Source organism: Centroberyx affinis, unplaced genomic scaffold (genome assembly GCF_046629955.1).
Source record: "Centroberyx affinis isolate AG114_WGS23_722 - 3 ecotype Tasmania unplaced genomic scaffold, CSIRO-AGI_Caff_v1 ptg003480l_1, whole genome shotgun sequence".
NCBI lineage: Eukaryota > Metazoa > Chordata > Actinopteri > Beryciformes > Berycidae > Centroberyx > Centroberyx affinis.
In genome coordinates this window covers 79170-92720 of record NW_027281439.1, presented here as the reverse complement: position 1 = coordinate 92720, position 13551 = coordinate 79170, and the positions used below count along the sequence as shown (strand labels likewise).

At 41.5% G+C, this 13551-nt stretch overlaps 1 protein-coding gene across 1 annotated transcript in view; it reads left to right on the top strand.

The window, feature by feature from the left end:
* LOC139661232 (nesprin-2-like) overlaps window positions 1-13551 on the top strand; it is a 56160-nt gene that overhangs the window by 23788 nt on the left and 18821 nt on the right. Inside the window, 14 exon segments of the mRNA XM_071539646.1 lie at window positions 447-602; window positions 693-857; window positions 1579-1749; window positions 2045-2178; window positions 2483-2678; window positions 3846-4028; window positions 4234-4347; window positions 4513-4667; window positions 5322-5460; window positions 7151-7245; window positions 8053-8284; window positions 9427-9624; window positions 12438-12560; window positions 13046-13198. Coding sequence (XP_071395747.1) covers window positions 447-602; window positions 693-857; window positions 1579-1749; window positions 2045-2178; window positions 2483-2678; window positions 3846-4028; window positions 4234-4347; window positions 4513-4667; window positions 5322-5460; window positions 7151-7245; window positions 8053-8284; window positions 9427-9624; window positions 12438-12560; window positions 13046-13198 — 2214 coding nt within the window.

Sequence of the window (13551 nt, the reverse complement as noted above, 5' to 3'; positions counted from 1 at the left end):
AATATATCGATATATATTGCAGATATACGGGGCTGATATTGCCTTTTCATTAAAAATCTGATATGATCCAGTCAGTGTCATCACCCTCTGATATAATGGATATGATGCAGTTTGTTTGATATGTGTTGTAAAATTGATCAATACTACACTGGTTGACTATGTGAAGCCCTTAACCTGAATTCATTCAAATGCAACATAGTAGTATTTTTACTAGTATTTTTATTTGTGTCTTATGGTCTAAATGCTGTTTCAGATGCTTTTCCACATGGCCAAGAATACAATTTTACGATTTTTACAATTTTTTTTGTCATGAAAATGGACAAATATAAAGATACTGAATACTCACCAGCTTCGATCCAAAGATACTGGTATCGTTATTGTCCATCATAAACCCATTTGAGTCAAACCCTAACTATGAGTGTTGCTGTGTTGCTTTACCCCTTCAGATGCGTGGAGCTGAACAGATGCATCACACTTGTGCAGACAGAGAGAGGCGGTTGCGGCGTCTTCATGGCCGGATAGCCCAGCAGACAGAGAAGCTGACGGAGTGGCAGCGCCCCGTCAGTCAAACCCTGGCTCACGAGGCTCTACTGGAGTGGGAGGTACAGCAACAGGCTTGTGAGAAGATTTATATTTATATGTCCCACAATCCTCAGTTCTGAGCTTGTTCTATCTTGATTGTTTTTCTCCAGGCCATTGAAGACAGAGCGAAGGAGGCGGCTGTAGAGTTGCAGGAGTTGAGAGCCACACGTGTGCAGGTTGGCAAGGATGAAGAGGAAGAGGAGCATCCCAGTGACATCGCCTTCGCTGGCCAGACACAGAGCCTCAGTGAAGCTTGTGCAGCTCTTAGTCAGCAGGTAACGATAAATCTGCCATGGCACTCAAAGAGAAATATCTGTTTTGGTACAATAACCCAACGGTGATTAAACCGACATCCAGTTCATGAAAGCTTTTCCATTTGCTGTTCTAAACAGTCGGTGTCTGGTAGCTCTTACCTTCCTCTGTTTGGAATAAACAGAAGAAGAACTGGGTAGTTAGCATGAGCAGTGATAGCCACCGTGGCTGAACAGACAAAGAAAAGAAACTCAAACTTCATCAAGAGAAAATCCAAGGAAAAAGACGTCACAGTACTGGACACACTGTTTGAGTGACAGGTGATCTGTGGGAAGAGCAGTGCAGAAACACCACAGCAATGAGCGCTTAGCAAGAGACAAAATAAATAAATAAATTATGAAACACAGATCTTGCAGATTAACACTTACACTGTAGTTCTAGAATACACATTGGCTTCACCAGGGGATCTCCATTGGGAACAATGTCCCTTGTCTGGTGCAAAGCTTTTCCATATCTGTGAAACCAGCAAAACCTTTTTCCTTTGTTGAGACACATGGCAGCCATTTAATATACCTGAAACACTTCAAAACCCCACTAAAGATGATATAGATGTTCAAGGTAGCTTTTCAGATACATTACAAACTTAGGATCGTGATGAATTTGTGAAAACCAAGATCATCCATGTGACCCCAGTAGATCGTTTGCCCCAGTGCTCTATGCTAACACTTTTGTGGTGACTTGCAGATGGACGCTGCGGGCCCGGCTCTGCAACAGACCGTGGAGGAGTGGAGTTGTTTTGAGAGAGAGCTGGAGGAGGTTTCACTTCACACCACTAGGGTGCGCTGCACTCTGCAGCATCAGAAAACTCCTCTGTTTTTGCTGAAGCAGGCCAGGGACTACATGGACCTGCTCCAGGTAAGTGAAACAACACTGACCATGCGTTATGTACTTGTACATATAGAGAAATTTTAAGATCTAATAATAAAAGAACAAGAAGAAAAGCAATGAAAAAAGCAATGAAAGCAAGGTAAGATTGGTGATCTGGCTCATTTGAGGTTAAAAGGTCTGTGATATAGCTGTGATAGAGACTCTATAGAAGGGGTGGGCCTTCTTCTCCGTCACTATACTTCACCATACCCAAATTCTGGAAAAGTGAACGCACTGCTGGTGAAGTGGAAATGTGAAGGCAAGGTGCTTTCTCTGTCCACAGCAACTCCAGGAGGAGGCTGGAAGCGGGGAGGAGCTTTGGGCTGCAGTGGACAAATCATATCAGAGTCTGGGGAAGACGGTTCATCACGGAGCGGCCCAGTTGCTGACTGATCAAGTGGAGGGAGAACGAAAACGGTCAGAAGCAATGAAAATAACAGAACAGAATCAGCAGTACAAATTTTAACTGAGTTCATGGAAAATTCATGTTTGTCGACACCCATGTTCTCAATAGATGCCCAATAATAATAGCAGTAAGAATATGTAACTGCAGTAACATACAGTATGTGGATCTAATGTCATTTTTCTGGTGTTAATAGAGACCAGTCAGAACATACAGACTGACCCTACTGATCAATCCATAGAGTGACTTATACTTGCTGCTGGTCGCTTGCTTAAAAAAAAACAGTAATTGACTGCCAATCTATTGTGGGTGTGTCAGGTGGAAGCAGGTTGTGCAGGAGGTGAATGAGGAGCAGCTGAAGACTGGGGAGGTGCTTTCCCTCTGGCAGCAGTACATTCAGCTCTCTGATCACTGCTCCCTTCGCCTGCAACAACTGCGGCAACAGTGGGGGGCGCTGTCGAGTTCCCCGTTTTCATCACAGCAGGACGCGCAGGCCATGGTTTCCTCAGTGGAGGTGAGTTCAGGGAATGGCGATGGAGTCATTTTGTGATCACAGTTCTTAAAATGCCATGGCAGGACACAACTACTTGCTGGATTTTTGGTTTGTGATTGACACTGCAATGTATGTTTTGCTGTAAAATCTGAACTCACTTGATTCATCACTAAGTGGATGTGTGTAACGTGTGAAAGCTGATCAGGAGCAACCAAAGTCTACAGAAAACAACAACGATCATGGCGTTTGGTGACAAATTCATCAACATATGAACATTTCCAAGTCATTGCATTTAACTGTCACGTCATTCCAACTGTTATTTCCATATGACATGTAAGATAGGACAGATCTGGCATAACCTCAACTGAAATACCATGTTGAACTGTCAATATGATGGAAGAAATATTATAATTTGTCACATTTTTGCAGATCAAAATCATTAGCACTCATTCATTAATTTAGGTCTCACAGACATCAGAGAATTTCCATTAAGCCATTTAAATGAAAGTAATTCCACTAAGTAGCAATTTGAAGAGCGCCCAGAGCAGACACAACCAGTTTGGCGACATGCTCATTCTACCTTGCTTATTTTCATACAGCTGTCTTCATATAATATTGATCAGTTCAATCATCACAAGTTCATTTCAAGCTTTAGACTCATCAAATGCCCTGCCTGACTCACCCACTGCCTATTGTGGGGCTGATCCAGAGAGTCTATGCATTACATTCACAGTTCAATAAAAACTATTTCTGAATAAATGGTCTCCTGTACTTGGAAAGAGGAAACAAGGAAGATTGCTTCCAGGGAATGAACAGTGCGCTCTCAGGTACCAGGCCAAAAATATCAGCCGTGGTTTGCACTGTGTTCCTTCACCTCCACACCTGAGCTTACGATCCAGATGCTCCTTTATTTCGGTGTAGGAAGACAGAAATTAGGCTGCCATGATTTTGAACACTCATACGAACAAGCCCACAGCCCAATTTTCTCATCATTAACCTCTTATATGTGCAGCCAGCTCAGATTCCAGAAAAAAACAGTGAAGAACCTGTGAGGCTACATGGGATAAAGAACAGCGTTTAAAATGACATACATCCATTTCTACTTTGATCTCCTCACCTTTCCAATGTACTGCTATTTGACTTTAATTATGGTTTTCTTTGTTTTTATTTGTCATACCGTAATATCAGAAATTGCAGGATGTCACTGAGGACTTGCAAAGCAGTGTGGGAGATGTGCTGGCCACCTCCAAGCCTCTCATTGGATGGCTGCAGCCACTGGCCGCCAACTTGATCCAATCAGACACCAGACTTCTGTCACGGGACGTCCTGCTACTGAGTCAGGCATTGTCAGGGAAAAAGGCTCGTCTGCAGGTGAGGAACTTTGGTCAAATATAGGCAAAATGAAACTATAAGGAGGTTAAAGCATCTTGTGAAAGCAGCGCTGACCTGACACCAGTTTGCTTGAGGTTTAGATTTGTCATTTACCTTACCAGAGATCGCATTTCACTCCTCAGACTGTTTGAGTTTCACTCATCAGTGCTGAGCAGAAGTCAGTTAATTTTCTCTCTGTGTGCAGGAGGATTTGGAGCAACAGAGAATGTTCTCTTCTAGTCTGGAGGGACTTGAAAAGCAGACACAGTGCATACTGCAAAAGCTGAGAGTCGGTGTGAATGACACGGACTGTGTGAAGGTGGGCCAGAATCCTCAATGGAGAACCTTTCCTGTCAATTTGCTAGACTTTATTAAATCATTTACAATGGTGTTCACATTTAAAAGCAATTCGATTGTGCAAAAGTCCGTGTTTATGGGCTCTAACATTAAAAACTTGGTCGCTGTTGTTATGTGGGATGTCTAGCAGATTGTCTTGGAGCTCAGTGATCTGCTGCCGTCACTGGCTGATGTCAGTGCGATGAGCTGCTGTGTGACCCATAGCAACCAGGACACAGAGAGACTGCAGACTCTCAGCAGGCAGTGGACTGAAGGCCTGACGCACACATCTGACATGAACAGGTGAGGGAGTTCAGCTTCAACATGGGCCTACAATCCACAACAGACTGACTAGTGCAAAACTCAAGTATGGGAATAAGAAACTGCCAAAATAATTCATATTTGTATTATAATAATCTTGAATCTTGAATCTTGAATCTTAATATGCATATGCACAAATCCCTAAAGTTGAAAAGAAAATATGTTTGTCATACAGTTTGCGAATTTGTGATGTATTTGTAGTAAACAGCTATTTTCAAATGTGCAAAATACATTTTGCAAACAAATGTTATGAGTTTTAGTCAACAATTGCAGCCATTTTGGCAGTATCCTGTTGTACAAGACACTCGACTTTGTAACATGACTTGCAAACTTGTAACACACGTGTGTAAATATATGCTTCAACCCATAAAGTTGAAGAGCAACATGTATGTGTGTGCACTGTGTGCTGTAATCTGCAAACTTGTGATTGCACATTTGCAAATGTGCAACTTATTTAGGCAGTTTTTTATTCCCATACTCTAGAGAGCAAGACTTGATCGTAGTAATAGTTTGTCTAAAATGTTTTGACTTAATAAGGGGAATGCATTCATTTTGAAACCTCCAGCTATAGTGTCTACGAAGACTGCAGTGGTATTTTGTGCTTTTCATGTGTGCATGTCATGTGTCATTTACCAGAGAGATGCAGGCTGAAATTCAGCGTTCCCAGAGCTTTCAGCAGAAGTGTGAAAGCCTGATGTCTATTCAGGAGAAGTTGGATCAAGACAAAAAAGCTGAAAGTTACTCCAGCCTGCAAGAGATGCTGCCTATCCATCAGGTACAATACATCTGACACTTCTCAAGATTTCTCTCATTTCAGAGGCATTAATGAACTCTGATGTGTGCAGCAGACACATTGCTGTACGTGTCTACTTTTAATATTTTCCTTGAGAAGCCACACTGCGGACTTAAAGGATAATTCCACCCTCGGATCCTCTTACACTGTTACATGTCATCAAACTGTGATGTTTAATGTTCATTCCAGGAGTTATTTTGTGATGAAGTTTTGGAATTTACTCTTTCCCACTTTCTATCAACCTGCCTCGTCTACTTCTACTTTAGTTAGTGATCAATCAGTGAATTTGCAGCTCCACATTGTGATTTCGGCTGATAAGAAGGTTTTAACACCTTATTCTTGCTTAATACAGCTTTAAAGTATAGCACGTGAGGCCGTAAAGTAGTACAAATTCAGGAAAATACAAGATTGGTCTATCTTACTTTGCACCCAGACTGCAGCCTTCTATGGTGTGATTGGTCACTTCAAATATTGCACCAATAGTGTATCGCCTCTTCACTTGTGAGGTTAATGCACCAGGTTGTTTACGAAGAGTAAAGCAAATTGATGAAGAGGTTGGCTTCTCAGACCTCTGGGGAAAAGCTAGCACTAAATTCTTTGTTGATAAGTCAGTTTTCAGAAACTGTTGGGAAGAAACGACTTGTAGGTAAAGCATGACTGTTCTAGTGGCTAAGTTGTAAAGTACAATTTGAACATTGTCCTGTATTTTGATATCATTGGAAATGCGTCTGGGTATAGCCTGCACATCCAGTTGATCATTCAGGATAGGTAAAGCATACAAATTTTCCCCTTGCTAAAACATTCTGAAACCATCTGTCTGTAGCTAAGTGTTGTTGTTCATGGCTCACAGCCTTCATATTCAGTGTCGGCTCACCATTATCGCCCAGGAAACTTTTCCATTGTAACTTGTGGCATGGATATGTGTTTATATAGCTTGTCGCCCTTTTGAGTATTATGTATGATTTTGCATGGCAAGATCCCTAATGTGGTTATTGGCCACCATATCAACCTGGGCTCATTTAGCTTTATAGACCAATTTGACATCAGAAAAAATTTGATCGAAAATACCTTTTTTTTTTTAACATTGTACCTTTTTTTTGTTGTTTGTCCTGCCACCATATGTAGGACATGATGTCGTCATGGTGGCGTCTGCCTGTCTGTCAGTGTGTAGACACTATGTTCTAGTGAACATAACTCAAGAACAATACATGATAGAAACTAAATACTTACAGCACAGGTTCCACCTACAGAACACATGAACGGATTCGTTTTTGGAGCAACTTGCTACATAAATTAGGAAAATAGATTTTCTTGAAACTACTATAACTCCTTAATGCTTTAAGATACCGAGTTCATATTAATACCACCCATGTGTGAAGGGTTAGGTTATGTTAGGACAAGTATGTTGTCTTCGCATCACAGTTACATTTAAACCTAGTGTCAATTGTAATCTAACTGCCATTACAATTTTTTTAAAAAGCCTAACATTGCTGAAACCTGCACACTGAGGTAGAAAGCTGGATGGAATCGGACTTCTTCACCAGCTACCTGTCAGTTTTTGTTTTTTTGTCTAAAATGGAACAACGATGAATGAAATCAGACAAAAATAGACATCTGAGGTACTCATCCCTTCTTCTATTCTTTCTCCTATTCTCATCGCTCATTCCCACAGAGGCTTCAGACTGAAATAATGGTTGGGCACCAACTCCTGCAGGGTCTCCTCCACGATGCAGTAGAGTCCCTGGAAAACAGAACAGGAGAGGAAAGGTAAGCAAAGGAAAAGACTCCCTAAATGACAATTTATTCGTATTGTCAATGTTACTTGAAAAACATCCTTTCAATGTATAAACAGCATATTGCGCTTTTACTGACTGTCCAAAACATCTACCAGGATGTTAAAGTTACTGTGATGCATGCTGGTCAGTACATGATGTGCATCCAGGTCCCATGCAAGAGTGAAAGCCTGCAGTGGTTGAGTTTTCCAAGTTTGTGGGTTTGTGGTCTTGTATTTCTTCGCAGGCGCTGTCATCTCATAAAGTAATTAGATTTGAGGTTTTCCAGTTGTGTTCCCTCCAGCTTTTGTATTGGCACACCTACACACACACACACACACACACACATACACACACATACACTCACACGCTATGCAGTATCTGCAGCCGTGTCTTGCCCTGGAACAGCTAGATGGCTAGATGGCTCTCCACAAATCATTTTTTGCAGTCTACATGGAAAGTTCTTAAAATTTCTGAAGGGAACTCGTGGAAAGCCTCTTTGCATTTCCAGTTCCAGGATTACTATAAGACAGAGTCTTAAAGGCAGATCTGCTGGATTGTGTTGACTGTGCAGTTGCCAGTGGATGAGCTATGATACATAATTATATTCTTATGCTACTTACTGTATTACTGTGAAACGATCGGTAACACTTCTGTAAAACCCTCTCTGCTTGATTTGGATTGATTATGGCACATACATTTATTTTATTTCCATATTTAAGTGTATGTTTACATTTACTGTATTGCTGTGGTTGCCTCTGAACAGAACACATAAGCTCAAACTGTGTTGCTTCGTCCATAGATCTGAACTCATGGCAACAGTGGCCCGTATGAAAGACAGCTGGTGTAACTCTGTGGCTCTAGCTGGCCAGCGCAGGGCCCTGACAAAGAAACAACTGGACCAGTGGAGGATCTACAGCCACGGCTTGAAGCTCCTATGGAAGCTGCTGAGGGACGTCGACCCTCTGCTGCCCCCTGCTGGACTGGCTCCATGCACACTGCAGCAGCTACAAAGCTGCATGGACAATTACCAGGTTAGTTTGTCTGTTTTTGTTTCCAAAATATCCTCTTCAGAATCCTAATGAAATCTTACCAAGACACAGGATCCTTGTAAAGATCTTGCTCAGGAATTGAATCCTGTTCAAGATCTAAGGCTTTAAGGCATGGGCAGGATTGCTACTAGGATTGGTAAAATCTTGATCAGGATCTTGTAGGATTATACTTGATTGATCCTGCCGGAATCTTTGGATATCTTGAAATATTCCTTAAAGATCTTTAAAAATCTTGTTCACGATCATTAATGATCTTGATAGGATCATTTAAGGATCTTAAAGGATCTTTTTTAGGATCCGTCTTTAAAGAACGTGTTTAAGATCTTTAAGGATCTTAATAGGATGCTTGGGGATTAAGAGGACTTGAAAAAAACTTTCAAGGATCTTAAAATATATTAATAGAATGGCTGTTGGCTGGCATATCTTTACAAGGATCCTGAAAGATCTCTGCAAGATATTTAAAGATCCTGCCAGTATCTTTAAATATTCTTTAGTGATCTTTAAGGATCCTTCCAAGATCTTGGTTAGGATCTTAAAAGGACCCTGCTCAGGATTCTTTAAGGATTAAAGAACTTGCCAAGACCTTCATAAAGAAAACCTAGATGATGATGTCAGTATCATGCACAATAATATTAACAGTCATGAATAATAGATAAATACTATGTCAAGGACCAGATGGGAGTCGACCCATCCAAAGATTCCAACAGGATATTGTAAGATCCTATGAAGATCTTTACAGATCCTATAAAGATGTTTATAGAGCCTATGAAGATCTTTATAGATCCTATGAAGATCTTTACAGATCCTATAAAGATCGTTATAGAGCCTATGAAGATCTTTATAGAGCCTATGAAGATCTTTACAGATCCTATAAAGATCTTTATAGAGCCTATGAAGATCTTTACAGAGCCTATCAGGATCATTAAGTATCTTATTAAGATCTTACCAGGATAGTGTTTCTCAAAATGAAGACCACATAAACCCCTTTGCTTCCTCTTGTAACATGTTGTTTGTCTAAGTAATTACACTGTCTCAAAATGAATGTGGTAATGATTTATTGATGCTAAATTGCTACATGTAGCACCCTCAAAGACAAACGTCGTTTCTCCCCTCATCTTTCCAAGCGTGTTGAGGAGACCCTGGGTCTGCACTCTGCCACTTACCACCAGACCCTGGAGGCGGGCAGACAGCTGTGTATGTGTATGACAGAGTCCCAGTGCCAGAGCCGCCTGCAGACGGAGCTCCAGGCCCTAGAGGAGGCCTGGGAACGCACCACCACACTGCTGGGGAGAAGAAGGTCCCTGGTCAACACTGTCGCTCAGGTAACAGCCATACTTCCATCAAAGCTGTGTGTAAGGGCTTACTGGGCTGCGGCGCGTACCCTCTACTCACAACACCATGGATTCAGATTGAGCTGCAACTATTGATTATTTTCATTTTATTTAATTAAATCTTACATCCAATATACAAATAATCTATAATCAAGAACACACTTTCTTTGCAACATTTCAGTCCATCATCCTCCTTTTACTCTCTCTCCACTATACAAAATGTTGTAAAAATACAGATTAATGTTAATAAAATCCCTCCACTGTTTATGAGGTTGACAACCAGTTACCATGTCATTGTGAGGCAGAAGCATCCAGTGAAAATGCAACAGATTTTATTGTAAAATGTCTGTTGTTTCCCATTTTCTGAAGCCATTTGATACGCATATAGAGAATTAGAGCTTTGGACTCACAAAATGCGCAAAAACCTAAGCTCCTGAGGTTCTCCTCATTGGTGCTGGGGGAGGGGGGTCAGCTGTGGTTGACCCATATCCAGGACCTGCATTCGACCCCATAACACACACACAAACACACACACGCGACCTGGTGTTTTCCCCTGCCCCAGAGCCCCAAGAGGGATCAAAGGCTCTAATCTAGGTATGATCCACATCCAGGATCCAGGGGCAGCTGGTTACCAGTGTCTCGCTCTGTGCCCGTTCATTCCATCACTCATTCATTACAATTGGATATATTGTACAATGGATTTGGACGGACCTGGATTCAGATTAAATACAAAACAAAATAATATTAGCTACCATTTAAACATGTAAGCCCTGCCTGTCTTACGCTGGACACAAGCCCAACCAAACACACCAAGAAATTAAGCTCAGTTACAGTTTGGAATCTACACTGATCCTTTACTGGACCTTGGCTGGTACCTCAGTTTGTGAACGTATCAAGTTTTCAAGTACCTTATGAATACACAGTAGGCTTAGTTCTGTCTCAATATATGTAGCTATGCAAGAGCTTGATTTACTGCACATTCTAGGCTAATCTTTCATTTACCATACAGTGGTTTATGAGGCTGCGTGTGTGCAGCTTAATTATGGTATGTTGTCAAATCAAAAAATCTAAGTGCCGCGTTAATCTCCAGTAGTCAGGGCTTGTCTGATGGATTGTTGAAAAAAATGGTCAGTTAGTTTTTGTTTTTGTCTTTGTGACAGTTTAACTGTTTAGCTGAAAGTTTGGTCACTAGGATTGAAGCTATTACAGATATGGGCTTGGATTGATGCTACCGAGAGCCAGTATTTTGTGCCGATATTCAATATCTTTAAATTTGACCAATTTAATGCCAAAAATTACAAGAATTCAGTGTTTCTCCCAGAATTGTATTCTTGTCAGGGTGGAAAAGCCTCTGAATCAGCATTTAGAACATCATGGGACACTAAAATGATACTAATGAAACAGTTTCAGGTGGGTTAGCAGCTCCTTAAGGCAGAGTGAGGCAGGTTGCACTGCAGGCTTTACACACTGTTAAGTAAAATCCTCCCACACCACACTAGAATAATTTCTCAGGTCAGAAATCTGATATAAAAATAGTAATAATAAACCATATTCATGCACATCCGTGTGGAAGCTGATCAAAATGTCACATTAGAACCAATTCAGGTTAAGGGTTTCCCACAGCCAGTGTAATATTGATCACTTGGTTGTCAATTGACTTGGACTAGCTGTGGTCAGGGAGGAACCTCCATCATATCAGAGGTGGACCACATGAGTGGCTGATATCTGTCATTTAATAAAAAGTCAATATCGGCCTGATACATCGGTGTAACCCCAGTGGCCACCGTGCCTTTATTGGCTCCAAGCTCGAACTGATCACTGCTCTTTATGTGACGCAGGGGCTAGCTGGCTTCATGAGCTGTGTTAATTACAACATCTAAATGTACTGGCCTCCCACAGGGTCAGGGGAAGTTGTGTTAACCCCTTCTAGCTAAACAGGATCCAGCCTGGGAATGGGAAATCCCTCCATGCAACAAGTCAGATAAAGGTTAAGATCACACACCAGTGTTAATGCCCTAAATAGAAGCAACAGTAAGAGATAGCTAACTTTACCCTCTTATACTGCTCTTTGAATTTGGATTTATTGAGTTTATGACTAGAATTACAGGTTTATTGGGCTTCATTTACCAAGGACTACACTAACAAACTTACATGGAACACTTTTTCAACATGAAATGAAAAAAACATTTTAGCAACCAATTATACAGTACTGAATCTTTTAAACATTTGACATGAATGCTTTGGTTTTTAAATAACTTTAAGCATGGAATCAGTGGCATCTTTGAATGTTTTACATATGTGGGAATATTGATAAAGGAAGAATCACGATGGCATACACATGTTGTCATATAACGATTACTTTGTGGTTTCACTAAAACACATTTCAGCTTAGTACTATTGGAGTAGGTTTATTTTTTATTGTTAGTTGCGTTATATACAAAGTCATCAACAATAAAGCAAAAGTCATCAACAACAAATGTCTAAATTATCATTATTTACTTAGTACTTGCTGCACTTACAATTTATTAATGGAATGGATTTATTATAGCACATGTACGTAGACAAAGCCGGTTGTCTCTGAATGTGTCTGTGTTGGTTGATGCCTCCTATTTTATGTGATATAATTCAGTGATTCTCAAAACTGTGTTGAGGGTGGATCCCAGATAAATAAAGAATCCTGTAAACGTTTTCATAGCAGCGCAGCCATTTATGTGGTTCAACAAGACAAATTGCCGAACACAATGTGTCAGATGTTTGTTAGACACAAACTCCTGTGATCTCCTCATATCCTGCTGTTTTTTTAGAAGTGGCAGCAGTGTCAGGAGGGGATAACCAGCAGCACGGGCCAACTGGATGAACTGAAGACGAGGCTGAAGCAGCCGCTGCCTGAAAGACTAGAGGACTCAGAGGAAGAGACGCTCATTCAGGTAATTAGAACGATAACAAGGCATTAATAACATCATATCAATTGGTTATAAAATCATATCATCTTATGGAATCTTATGGAAACTATTAAAAGCGATCCAGGTATACAATGTATCCAATTAAAATGTAAAGAGAAAGCTGTCCAAGTCTTAATAAATTACCAGGATTAATCTGTTGGAAGAAAACGTGATTGGTCAGTTAGTCAGAGGACTGGTCAAAGTTTCCCCCATTACTCAACCCCCTCATCGGTAGCTACCCCCAATCCCAATAGAGCGCCTCTATTATGAGTTTACCCCTCCTTTCTCTCATCTCTTACCCCCTGCTTTCACTCCCCTCCCCCTTTCTACCCCTCCAACCCTCCCCCTGCCAACAGTCCTTTAATCCTGCTGGTCAGAGAGAGAGAGAGAGAGAGGTAGAGAAGGAGTATATGCAGCCGGTGCAGGGGTGCCTGACCGGTTAGTTGTGTGTGTGTGTGTGTGTTATGCAGGAGGAGGTCTCTCTGGAGCGTTTGGCCAGTGGATTGAGGGATTTGGCCACCATGAAGATGGACCTGTCCCAGTATGTTGCGGCGGGGGACTCGGCTCTGCTGGAGCAGCAGCTGGAGCAACTCCACTGCCAGTGGGAAGAACTCTGCACGAAGGTGAGAGAGACCAGAGAGAACGAGAGAGAGAGAGACTATAGAATAAAAGAGAGAGAGAGAGAATTGGGCTGAACGTAGATGGTGCATGTGGATAGAGATAGAGAGAAGGAGAGAAGGAGGGAAAAGTTGCTACCAGCGGTGTCTTGGCCATCACCGGCAGCACAAAGGCTCCTGGACCGCTGGGATTGGACACACACACACACACACACACACACACACACACACACACACACACACAGAGAACAGAGCCAGCATAGGCTGGTTCATGGAGGGAAAGCTGAAACGTGGGCCAGCAACTTGCTTCCCTACAGAGTAGTTTGATAATTTAATTCAATAAGTTTGCTTGACATTTC